The sequence below is a fragment of the Poromitra crassiceps genome, assembly GCF_964638095.1.
Source record: "Poromitra crassiceps genome assembly, chromosome: 6".
Taxonomy (NCBI): Eukaryota; Metazoa; Chordata; class Actinopteri; order Beryciformes; family Melamphaidae; genus Poromitra; species Poromitra crassiceps.
The window spans coordinates 17,827,581-17,840,166 of NC_139627.1; the positions used below are offsets into that span (position 1 = coordinate 17,827,581).

General features: G+C 46.9%; 2 protein-coding genes across 2 annotated transcripts in view; one reads left to right on the top strand and one right to left on the bottom strand.

Moving 5' to 3' along the window:
- LOC310778497 (metal transporter CNNM4) overlaps window positions 1–12,586 on the top strand; it is a gene marked incomplete at both ends in the record, with an annotated part of 72,704 nt that overhangs the window by 56,514 nt on the left and 3,604 nt on the right. Inside the window, one exon of the mRNA XM_083638940.1 lies at window positions 9,549–9,638. Coding sequence (XP_083495066.1) covers window positions 9,549–9,638 — 90 coding nt within the window. The remainder of the gene's footprint in view (window positions 1–9,548; window positions 9,639–12,586) is intronic.
- LOC310778720 (cysteine desulfurase-like) lies at window positions 3,880–5,238 on the bottom strand (the record flags this gene model as incomplete). Its single annotated transcript, XM_083639187.1, has 1 exon — window positions 3,880–5,238. The coding sequence occupies one exon, from the start codon at window positions 5,236–5,238 to the stop codon at window positions 3,880–3,882; it is 1,359 nt and encodes a 452-aa protein (XP_083495313.1).

The window sequence follows — 12,586 nt, forward strand, 5'->3', positions numbered from 1 at the left end:
TTTTTAGTGTTGAGGTCGGCACACTTGAGTTTGGCCACACACCAACATACAGCTAGAGACACTGCTGCCTCCTAGTGGTGCAGCATTGTCATTGAGAAACACAAGTCAAACAGGATTCCAGTCTCATGAGTGCTGAGAGGGAAGTTAGTGCAAGTTAAGTTAATCCTAAGTACTCTCTTTCTCTCTTCTTTTTCCCCATTCTCCCTTTTTCTGTTTATACTTTGTCTCTCTGTCTGTCTCTCTCCCTGTCTTCTTGGGCAAACTGCTTTCTGTGTTTTGTGTGCACAGGACACAGCTGTGTGTGTGTGTGTGTGTGTGTGTGTGTGTGTGTGTGTGTGTGTGTGTGTGTGTGTGTGTGTGTGTGTGTGTGTGTGTGTGTGTGTGTGTGTGTGTGTGTGTGTGTGTGTGTGTGTGTGTGTGTGCGTGCGCGTGTGTGTGTGCGTGCGCGCGCGCGTGCACCCGCGCGTGTGCATTTTCAGTGTCACGTGCAGCCATGTGTCAGTTAGTCGAACATCCAACCGCTTCTCATCGTGAAGTGCTATGTGGACGACATAATATTTGTATCTCCTTAATTCCCTTTGGAAGACAGGGAATCAGAGGAGATTGTCTAACGATGAATCTGATCTAACTGTTCCTGTTGCCAGCTACAAATACTGAAAGAGCCTTTGTTTTGGTAGATTGAGTCCTATATGAAAATGCTTCACTCTATAAGATAGAACATAGAACAACTGTCTTTTTAGTGTCATTTTAGATCTGTCTCCCTCTACATAATCCAGCGAGCTCCCTGGTTCTTCATGAACACTTAATACATCTGCTATACAGGTTGCCATGGGTCTGGAAAGTACTTCAAGGCATTGAAAGTCCTTGGATTTGTAAAGAGGTCTTTAAAAGGGTTTGGATTTAGCCTGCAAGCAGGAACCTCTGCGCATGCACACACACGCACACACACACACGCGCGCATGCACACACACATATATATATATATATATATATATATATATATATATATATATATATATATATATACGATTTTTATATAAGATATTTTCGTTCTCTTCTCTTGTCAATGAATCATATTATATCATGGGCCTGGGGGAATTATTTATTCTGAACGGATGGTGTCTATTAAATGTGTTTAATCAGACAGTCTGACACACCTGTTTCACCATATTCTAAATGAAGGTTTAGACATGTGACTTCTACAGCAAGTTATACCCTAATCATAAAAAGCAAATTTATTCAAATTTAATCCAACATCATTTCATGTAAAATAGTTCCAGCTCTGCCGTTTGTTCATAGGTCAGTTCAGTCGTTTAACCAGCTGATCAGTGGTGTATCAACGAATCAGATTAGTTACATCAAAGAGTAATCCAGACCCGCTCACTCTTTGCGTCTGTCCTAACCGCCTCCTCTAATCCTCTTCCTCTGTCCCACACTGTGGAGGGACACAGGCTCTCTGCTGCACTGCACGCTGTCCATGCACTTTCTGTCACATTTTAAATCAGTGTGACAATATTATTCACTTTTGCTATCGAGCTCAACAGTCATGTGACGTTTCTTGCCCCAGAAGTGAATTCCCCATTCATTTTCTCCATAGAAATTTTGAAAAAACAATCTTTATATAACGAGTTTTAAGGCTTGAACCAAGCCAAGCAGTCTTCCAGAGAATCGTGAGTGACCATAAAACATTTCATTTTCAGCAAAAACAAAAAAATTAATGCAGGAAAAAAAGACAGAAAATTCGTTTTTTTCCCCCGCTTTTATTTTTTGTGCAGTGGCCTCAGAGAGCTGCTTTCTCAGTGGATTAAAAATCTATAAATATGATTTCTAAACTTTTTTTCAATCCAAAGTACTTAACAGCAAATGGACAGATTAATGCAGATATAAACTCATACAAGTGCATCAGCTCCATCAAAATGACTGTTCTTCACAGAGAATTAAAGAAACATGTTGGATGCCAGTGTAGGAAATAAAAAAATATTGTTTGGGGGCAACTTTTGCCCCCACTGTCTAAACTAAAAACTGGGGGCATTTAAAAAAAAATTGGCGGTACTTTAAAAAAAAGGTAATTGGTCCATAAAGTTGCTAAAGCATAGTGTGAACAACACGTCGTCTTCTGGCAACCAGGTGTTGAATGTGTGTTAGAGATGGAAATGGAAATTAAATTGAAATAAAATAAAATAATCAAAATATTGGGGGCTAAATTCCTACACTGTTTTATGCATTGGCCAAAGCTGATAGAGGGGCGTGTCTAAGGGGCCGAACACACCATACTACGCTGAAGCAATGCTGAGGCAACGCAGCGCGGAGGCCGTTTCATTTCAGTGACCTTGTTAACAGGCGAGACCGATCACACCAGCCGCACGCCGAAGCTACGCTGCACGCGTGCTGCAGTGATAGTTTCAGCTAATCTGGTCTATTTTTCAAGCACGCTGCACGTGAGCAGCCAGGCATGAAGTCAATGCAAGTTGTGGGCGGGGGCAGGGCAGCGGCGGGAAAAACAGAGCGAGGTGTGACGTGATTCTGGTGTGAACGGCAAGGCTCCTGCTGGAAGCTTCCGTGAAGCGCTGCTTCAGCGCTGCTTCTGAGATGCTTGTGGTGTGAACCAAGCGTAAGGCCAACTACTCCACACTGAAAGATGTAAATCTGAATGAACTAGCCTAAGTATAAAGTACTTTGTCAAATCAACACTGCTTTGAGTAAGTGTAAGTCATTTAACTACAGGCAAACTACATTGTGGGGAAAACGGTAAGCAAGTTTTCATCTGCTTTGTTGGTTTAATGTAAATTGAATTGTCACTGGCTGTATTTAGCCTTAGGAAGTTGTACAGTGAAATGTGAAGCTAGGCTTGTATGACTCAAACAGTAACTGCACAGCTCATAGCCCGGCCATGTGAACATTTCATGATCAAACCCATCCTGGCTCAATTCCATCTTTATCTCAGCATCATTCCTTGGTCGGATGTTTTGTCCGGAAAGCGCTGGAGCTGCCAAAGCAACCCACACAAAGACACAATTACAAATGGGTGAAATGAGGCAAGAGGACAAGTATAAATGGGATAGTTTACATACAGTTACATACAATGCTAAAAGCTAAATGCTAAACTACAAGTAGTTAAACTACATGTGTTTAGCTGTGTTATAACAGCCAGTCATACACTGGCCATTTCCCATAGATTCAAAATAAAGGTTTATTCTTGTGCACACACTGTATTCCTCCTCCAGCCTCCCTATGCTCTCCACATCAAATTCAGGGCCATTCCCAAAGTGAGTTGAGTTAGTTGTTGAATTCATACTTTTTTCCATTTAGCTTTTGCACTCAAAATGTAATGTAATGTCAGAAACTAATATTCACGCAGACCTTTTTATGTATTTGGTGTCGTCTGAAGTACGTCAAACAGCAATATCAGGCTATCATGACTCAAGTGTTGAGTTTCTATGGGATCAAATAACATGATCCCATTAGGATTGAACGAGGGGGGTGCCTTTTTCCAAGCTTTGTATGTGGGGGAGGCCCACAGTCTCAGACTTTGAAACCCCCCGGTCTAAGCAGTTGCCTCAGCATTGTTGCCCTCGGGTTGGGCAACAAGTTGGGCAACATGATAGGGCAACAGAAGCTGAAATATCTGACAGAATTGATGTGGACAAGTTGCAGCATTAAGACAACTCCCTTGGCAATGTTGGAACAACAGATCAACTTAAAGCCTTAGGTCAGACAGGTTTGTGCATGTTTGAGAGAGAGACAGGCAGAGGGACACATGTTTCTGCTGTTTGAGAGAGAGAGAGACAGGCAGAGGGTTTAAGCTTTGTGCGTGTTTGTAGACAGCTGGTCAGTTCCCAGAATGCACTGGGATCCATCGCTGTGGCGACAGGGCGGAGTCTAGTGCTGTGTCCACTTGATGCTCTTCAAGTCGATGCCTTCCTGGACCATCTCCCAGAGAGGACTCATTTGGCGCAGCCTGCGGACCTGCTGGATGCATCTCTCTGCAGTGTAGTCCACCTCTTCCTCTGTACTGAACCTGCCGATACCAAACCTGATAGAGGAGTGTGCAAGGTCCTCATCTGCTCCGATCGCTCTCAGGACGTAAGACGGCTCCAGAGACGCCGAGGTACAGGCACTCCCAGACGACAGTGCGATGTCCTTCAGACCCATCAGCAGACTCTCTCCCTCCACATAGGCAAAGGACAGGTTCACACAGCCAGCGTAGCGTTGCTCTGGATCTCCGTTCATGATGACATCGGGGATTCCAGCCATGATCTTCTGGACCAGGCGGTCGGCGAGCACGGACACTCTGTGGTGATCATACTCCATCTCCTGCTGGGCGATGTGGCATGCGGCCCCCAGCCCCACAGCCAGAGGGGTGGGCACGGTGCCGGAGCGCAGCCCCCTCTCCTGCCCACCCCCGTTCTGCAGTGGCTCCAAACGCACCCGGGGGCGACGCCGCACGTACAGAGCACCCACACCTTTGGGGCCGTAGATCTTGTGGCCGCTGATGGACATGAGGTCGACCCTCCAGTCGGAGACGTTGATGGGGATCTTCCCCACGGCCTGAGCCGCATCGGTGTGGAGGAACACGCCCTTAGAGCTGCACAGCTGACCGATCTCCTTGATGGACTGCTTCACTCCGATCTCGTTGTTGACGGTCATGATCGACACCAGAGAGGTCTCAGGACCTATGCTGTCCTCCAGGACCTGTAGGTCGACCAGGCCGTTCTTCTTCACTGGCAGGTATGTGACCCTGAAGCCCTCTGACTCGAGCACGCGGCACGAGTCCAACACACACTTATGCTCCGTCTGAGAGGTGATCACATGACGCTTCTTCGCCCCGTAGAACCTGGCCACGCCCTTGATAGCCATGTTGTTGGACTCGGTGGCTCCGCTGGTGAAGATGATCTCTCTGGGATCTGCTGCTATGAGGTCTGCTACCTGCTTCCTGGCGCGCTCCATGGCACGCTCGCTTTCCCAGCCGTAGGCGTGCATTCTGGAGTGAGGGTTCCCATAGTAGTTCACCTGGTAGGGCAGCATGGCATCCAGCACCCTGGGGTCCATGGGTGTGGTTGCCTGGAAGTCCATGTAGAGCGGCCGGAGCTCGTCTATCTCCAGGTCCTGACCCTTCACCAGCTCTGTCTGAGGCAGGGAGCTGGCGGCTCTGTGGGCACAGGCTGGCCGCAGAGGGAGCGCTGTGAGCGGCCTCAGCAGCAGCGACGGCAGGCTCCTCAGGCTGCCCGGGGACAGCATCTGGTTGGCGGGGAGCTGCAGCTGGCGAGCCGCTGACACAGAACAACCTCCACAACAGACAGCAGCTGACCACAACCTCCACAACACAAAAGACAACTGACAACAACCTCCACAACACAACTGACAGCAGCTGACAGCTCCAAACAACAGGAACCAGTTAAAACAAGCCGAGTCCTCTGGTGGAGAGATGCAAGCTGGGTTTGGTAGTTTCGTGTTTTTGACTCACGCGCCTGTCAATTACATCAGGGTCAAGCTACACACCATGGCAACGTCCACTTCCCATCAGAAATATTTTGTATATCTCCTTCTACCATTTAGTCTGCGGACAACCCTCAAAATGCTCGACTGACTCACTGACAACCCTCAAAATGCTCGAGTGACATCACTGATGACATCACTCACTGATGACATCACTGATGACTTCACAATTGCTCGAGTGAAGGCTGACTGACTTGCAACCTTGAGGACAAAATGACATCATCAGTGGCCTGCAGCCAGCTGCCTGGCAATAAAAAAATTGGTTTTGAGTACACATAAGCTCTGAAGATCTTGGAAAACGTGGTCATGATATATGACAGGTCCAGTACAGCTGATGGTGTTGATGATGTAAGGCTCTACATGTTTCCGCTGAAGCAGACGCCATACAAAGCCATCCCTCGTAGTCAAGCTGCTCTACTCCAGCATGTCACACCAGGCGCTTAACATGAGCAGAGCTGAAGCTGAAGCTGAGCTCACGCTAAACCGGTCGCACAAGAAGCACTCTCTTTTCCTCAGCGCCTCGCTCGGCGCGCCTTGACCCCGCCCACAACTTCCATTGACTTCATGCCTGGCAGCTTCACGCTTGGAAAATAGGACTGAATCCTGAACGATTGCTTCAGCGCGGCTTGAGCGTGGTACGCGCGTGGCTGGTGTAAACGGCCTCGCCTGTTAAAAAGGACGCCGAAATGAAACTTGTGGCTTCAGCGTGGCTTGAGCGTTGCTTCGGCGCATGGTGTGAATGCCCTGCAGGCTGGATGCATATGGGGCTCAATCATTACTTTGTCAACCAGAAGCACAAAGTCCTTCCTACTGGGGGTGGATCAAGACAGGTGATATGTGGCAGATCTCGTGGGCTGATCTCAGCCTATTGCAGAGAGTTGCCAACAACTGGCTGTTGCACAGCACTGTGTCGCTGCAGATGCAGATGATGTCTCCAATGCATTGTATGCCATTTTCTAATAAAGGTTTTGCTAACAATGTTGTTTAGGCAGAGGCATAGGTTGCCCCCAAAATAGTATTTCCGGGGTGGAAATTGTGGCCATATGGGGGGGGGATATATATATATATTTTTTTTTTTCTTCTTTTTTTTCTTTTTTTTTGCGTGGCTAATTAGGTTTGATCAAAAGAACAATCTCCAACGAGTATTTGTGCCAATTTTGGTCATTCTTTCCAGATGTGAACGATTTTACATTAAAAGTGCATTTAATCTGCTCCACTATTTAATGAGCCAATTGGTGCAGGGTTCAACAAAGTTCTTAGTTCTTAAATTAGCGCTGTCTTTAATTAGCACGGTCTGTTCTGTTACACAGTTGGCTTGTTACTACAAAGCCAGCAGGCCTTCCACCTGCCAAAGCTGCTGCTACCTTTGGGATCTAAAAATGTCCTCCAGAAGTCTGCTGCATGGAGCTCAGGCAGCCTCAGTAGGAGTGCTGGTATTAACACTTCTGCTTATTTTTAGCTTAGTGACAGAACATCTACCTTTATTGTCTCCAGCTGCTGCTGCTGCTAGAGTTGGCAGAGATGCTGCGGCGTCTGTTCAGGTTAATCTGAAAATAAATAAATAAACCAAAATCTGATTTATCTTGCTCTCCTCCTATCTCTACAAACAAAATTCAAAATCTACTGATATGCAAGGAAGGGTGGTGAGGTGCTTATGGCGAAATGATTCTTTGGAACATCAGACATTTCTGGATCAAATCTATCATACAGACACACACCATAAAACACGCAGTTTTCATTTCAGATATTTCAAATATTTTGTGTGGGAAAGTGACAAAACTGGGAGGATATTTGTGCTTAGACCCATGTGCTGTATCTCTATAAACCCACTATTTCTGCAACTACGATGAATTCTACAGCTTATTTTTGCAACAGCACTGCAAGTTCAGTAGGAATTGACGCAGACCTGTCAGCTGATGGAACTCCCATCTTAGAAGAACATTCATTTAAAACAATGATGCAATTAGATGACTATGTTGGAGCCATGCAGTTATCTGAAATTAATCCACACCACTACAGCAGTTCAGAATAGGAAATTGACCCCAGCCCAGGACTTACAGTAACAAGGTTTGTCCTATTTGCTTGGAATTAACAGTAACAAGGGTTGTCCTATTTGCTTGGTAATGTAAAGTAATGATGACTTTGTGATAATTGGGATAGGATGGTTGTGTTTGAGGTACTGATCCGAACCACAGATGTTACCAGGGGAAAAGCAGTTACTAGAGATATTGCTAGCAGAAAGTTTGATTTTTTTAATCACACATTTTTTAATTAACATTTTGATTTGTAATCTGTGGCTATGTGGGTGCTTCTGCTTCATGTCAGGCAGCTCTTGGCCCAACTTTCTAGCACCCATGGCACACGGCAGAGCTCCGCTAACGCCTGCTCGCCAGAGTAAAATGTCTGGATTGTATCTTTCTGAAAACCTGAACCTTTCTGAAATGTTTCTTAACCCAAAATATGCTGCATATCAGGTTTCTAGATGCAGGTATATAGACCTTATTGGCTAACCCTGGACGGCACCATATTGTTGACATACCGTCCTGCGCGCACACAGCGCTGCAGCTGACAACTAGTAACAGCCTTATTGTCGTTTGTGTTCCATTACAAAATAGCGATGGTAATGACAGCAATAAAAACCCCACCGTTGTTGTTTGTATGCTGCCGTTAATGCCTGTAATAAATAAACTAAAGGACGAGGTGAACAGACTTTGCTGTGAGGAGCTGTCAGAAAGTTTCACCTGTCTCTCTCCCAACTATCCACACATCTCCTGTGCTGCTGACGTATCCTCAGTCTCGCTCCCTTCACGTCTGTGGACGGTAGAGATAGAAACAAACCACGGGGACTTTATTGCTGTCATTACTACAGCCACGTGTAACGCAGGTCACCATCCGAACACAATTGGAACGATACAGGTAACGCTAACAGCGGCTAGCTTCCTATAAACGCTGCTCCACATAGGCTGTCACTTGAGAGCTGCAGCGCTATGTCGACAATATGGCGGCGGTGGGTGTGCCAGTACGTGAGTGACGTCAATCGAATAAGGTCTATATCAACGTTATAGAGTCTGCTGTTGAAATAGCACAGTGGCCTGTAAGGAGGTTGTGGATGGAGGGTGTAAAATTTTGCCTTTCCCACCAGAGAGCCGTGTTCGATCCCCAGCGTGTTCACAAAGTCTACATTTCAATCGTACGTCACGTTTAACGTTTTTATGCCTCCGCCAGCGATAGCCAGGCCGGAGGCATTATGGTTTCGGGTTGTCCGTCCGTACGATATTCGTTAACGCGATATGTCATCAGATTTGCCTCAAACGTCCACTTGGAGTCAAGGATGAACTGATTACATTTTGGTGGTCAAACCGTCAAGGTCACTGTTGCCTCACGGACGCCATTTTCAAGCTTGGTAACGCCATATCTCAGTAACACCTTGACGGAAATGTCTTCACATTTGGCTCAAACGTCAAAGTCATGGATGTCGACTGCTCACTTGTTGGTGGAGGCATATATCCGCGGTGCGGTCGTTCTAGTTGTTATTTAAGCCTAACTCGAACCATAATCCCGACCATAACCAAGTTGTTTTACTTGCCTAAACATAACCAAGGTTGTTGTTGAAAGGCAGCAAGGTTTTCAAATTAACTGCTTCAGTGAACAAGTAAAACAAGATGATCTCTCTCTCTCTCTCTCTCTCTCTCTGCTCCTCTCTCTCTCTCTCTCTCTGCTCCTCTCTCTCTCTCTCTCTCTCTCTCTGCTCCTCTCTCTCTCTCTCTGCTCCTCTCTCTCTCTCTCTCTCTGCTCCTCTCTCTCTCTCTCTCTCTCTCTCTCTCTCTGCTCCTCTCTCTCTCTGCTCCTCTCTCTCTCTCTCTCTCTCTCTCTCTCTCTCTGCTCCTCTCTCTCTCTCTCTCTCTCTCTCTCTCTCTCTGCTCCTCTCTCTCTCTCTCTCTCTGCTCCTCTCTCTCTCTCTCTCTCTCTCTCTCTCTCTCTCTGCTCCTCTCTCTCTCTGCTCCTCTCTCTCTCTCTCTCTCTCTCTCTCTCTCTCTCTGCTCCTCTCTCAGCCGTCACCCCTCCTCTCTCCCCATCAGTGGCGTCCCCCCCTCCGCGACGCCTCTCTCTTAAGAGGTTTTCTCTGTTCTCTCGTTTCCCAGGTAACCACTCGCATGGGCCCAATGAGGGAGTGGGGGGGGGGGGGGGGGTGGGAGGCGGGTCCTTTTTGAAGACAATCTCGCCGTCTCCTCCTCCTCATAATTAAGAGCCCTGCTCCAGCAAGTACAAGCCCAAAGTAAAAAAACAACAACTGAACACCTGTTATTTGGCAAGCATAAAGAAATATACATTTTTAAAGTTTAATTTGCCCCTTATTTTCTCCGCTGTTGTATTTCCTTTAGTGCAGTGGTTCTCAAACTTTTTTCATATTAATGACCCCTAATATAGTCCACAGTCCCCCCATTTGATGAGATTGTGTCTCTCAGACGCAGATCTCAAAACTTGTTCGATATGATTTTGTCCAGAATGCCATGACTGTCTGTAGCCTACTGTTGGTAGAGATAACAGACTGTCTGTAGCCTACTGTTGGTAGAGATAACAGACTGTCTGTAGCCTACTGTTGGTAGAGATAACAGACTGTCTGTAGCCTACTGTTGGTAGAGATAACAGACTGTCTGTAGCCTACTGATAACAGACTGTCTGTAGCCTACTGTTGGTAGAGATAAAGGACTGTAGCCTACTGTTGGTAGAGATAACAGACTGTAGCCTACTGTTGGTAGAGATAACAGACTGTCTGTAGCCTACTGTTGGTAGAGATAACAGACTGTAGCCTACTGTTGGTAGAGATAACAGACTGTCTGTAGCCTACTGTTGGTAGAGATAACAGACTGTAGCCTACTGTTGGTAGAGACAATGGACTGTCTGTAGCCTACTGTTGGTAGAGTGGTAGAGATAACAGACTGTCTGTAGCCTACTGTTGGTAGAGATAACAGACTGTCTGTAGCCTACTGTTGGTAGAGATAACAGACTGTCTGTAGCCTACTGTTGGTAGAGATAACAGACTGTAGCCTACTGTTGGTAGAGATAACAGACTGTAGCCTACTGTTGGTAGAGATAACAGACTGTAGCCTACTGTTGGTAGAGATAACAGACTGTCTGTAGCCTACTGTTGGTAGAGATAACAGACTGTCTGTAGCCTACTGTTGGTAGAGATAACGGACTGTCTGTAGCCTACTGTTGGTAGAGATAACAGACTGTCTATAGCCTACTGTTGGTAGAGACAACGGACTGTCTGTAGCCTACTGTTGGTAGAGGTAACGGACTGTCTGTAGCCTACTGTTGGTAGAGATAACAGACTGTCTGTAGCCTACTGATAACAGACTGTCTGTAGCCTACTGTTGGTAGAGGTAACGGACTGTCTGTAGCCTACTGTTGGTGGAGATAACGGACTGTCTGTAGCCTACTGTTGGTAGAGATAACAGACTGTCTGTAGCCTACTGATAACAGACAGTCTGTAGCCTACTGTTGGTAGAGATAACAGACTGTCTGTAGCCTACTGTTGGTAGAGATAACAGACTGTCTGTAGCCTACTGATAACAGACAGTCTGTAGCCTACTGTTGGTAGAGATAACAGTGAAACTATGAACAGAACAGTCGTCGTTCTACATTCTCTACTTGTGTTCACTTCTTGTAAATGAAACAAGGGGGGACTTTAACAATTCATCAATTTGCCTGGGGACCCCCTGGAACTCCCTCAAGGATCCCTGGTGGTCCCCGGAACCCCTGGAACTCCCTCAAGGATCCCTGGTGGTCCCCGGACCCCAGGTTGAGAACCACTGCTCTACTGTATGAGCAAAAGCTCATACAGCTCAAAAGCACTCGCCTACCACCGCGGAGACGCGGGTTCAATTCCCGGTAGCGGTACTTCCGGCTTGGTCAGATGTTCCTACAGACACAATTGGCCGTGTTTGCAGGATGGGAAGCCGGTGGGGTATGTATGAGTCCTGGTCGCTGCAATAGTGCCTCCTCTGGTCGGCCGAGGGAGGGCAACTGGGGGGAATAGCGTGATCCTCTCACGCACTACGTCCTGCCGGTGAGACTCCTTGCTGTCAGGTGAAAGGAAGCGGCTGGCGACTGCACATGTATCAGAGGAAGCATGGTGCTAGTCTACAACTCTCCCCGGATCAGCAGAGGGGGTGGAGCAACGACCAGGACAGCAGGGGAAATTGGCCAAGTACAATTGGGAGGAAATGGGAGGGAGGGGGAACGTAAAATCTTTCTTAAAAAAAGAAAATAAAAACTTGCTGGACGGGGCTCTAGGTGGAGTGTCCCAACTCGTCGCCACCGCCTCTCATGTTGCGCCCTCTAATGGCCGACCCGGTCACTGTCTCCTTCCTTTTAACCACTGATCCACGGTCAGACGTTGTGTATCGCTCCTGTACGAAATGCATCCACAAAAGGGTAAGGCTAGTCTGACCGGAGAGCTTTGGTTATACATGTTCACTTTTATCTCCCCGCCTGATTTCCTCCCCGACATTGAACTGAAGTTCTATGGTCGTCACTCCCATCTTTCTCCTTTAACATGACCTCCTCCTTCAACCCTAACACTCAGCGAGGAGGACTCCTTGCCCCTGCGCCGCCCCTCCACTGCATCTCATCGTCCTCTGGGCTCACACATTCAATGCTCAAGCCATGCACTGTGTCTCATTGCATGGTGTGTTTGTCACGTTCCTGGCACGTCCGCATCGCATTGTGTCATATTGTCACAAAGCATCACACTAAAGGTCCTTACACATCAAGAGCGATGCGAATATACGGCATGAAATTGCGATGCGAGTTTTGACGCACCTGTCAATCACAGCCTCAGATGTGTACACGTCGGAAGCGAATTTCTGAAAAATCGACCGTAGTTCGAAAAAATAAACACTGCAATAACGCTCAGCGAAACTTCGCCGTTGGTATGCACGGTTGCATTGACTGATATAGGCTCGGAAAATATTATTGACGTGCGAATTAATCGCACGGAAAAAACGCTCCCGATGTGTAAGGACCTTAAATGTCTCTGTATGTCGGCATTAATATGTTGGTTGCATCTGTGTGTGTAGTGTGG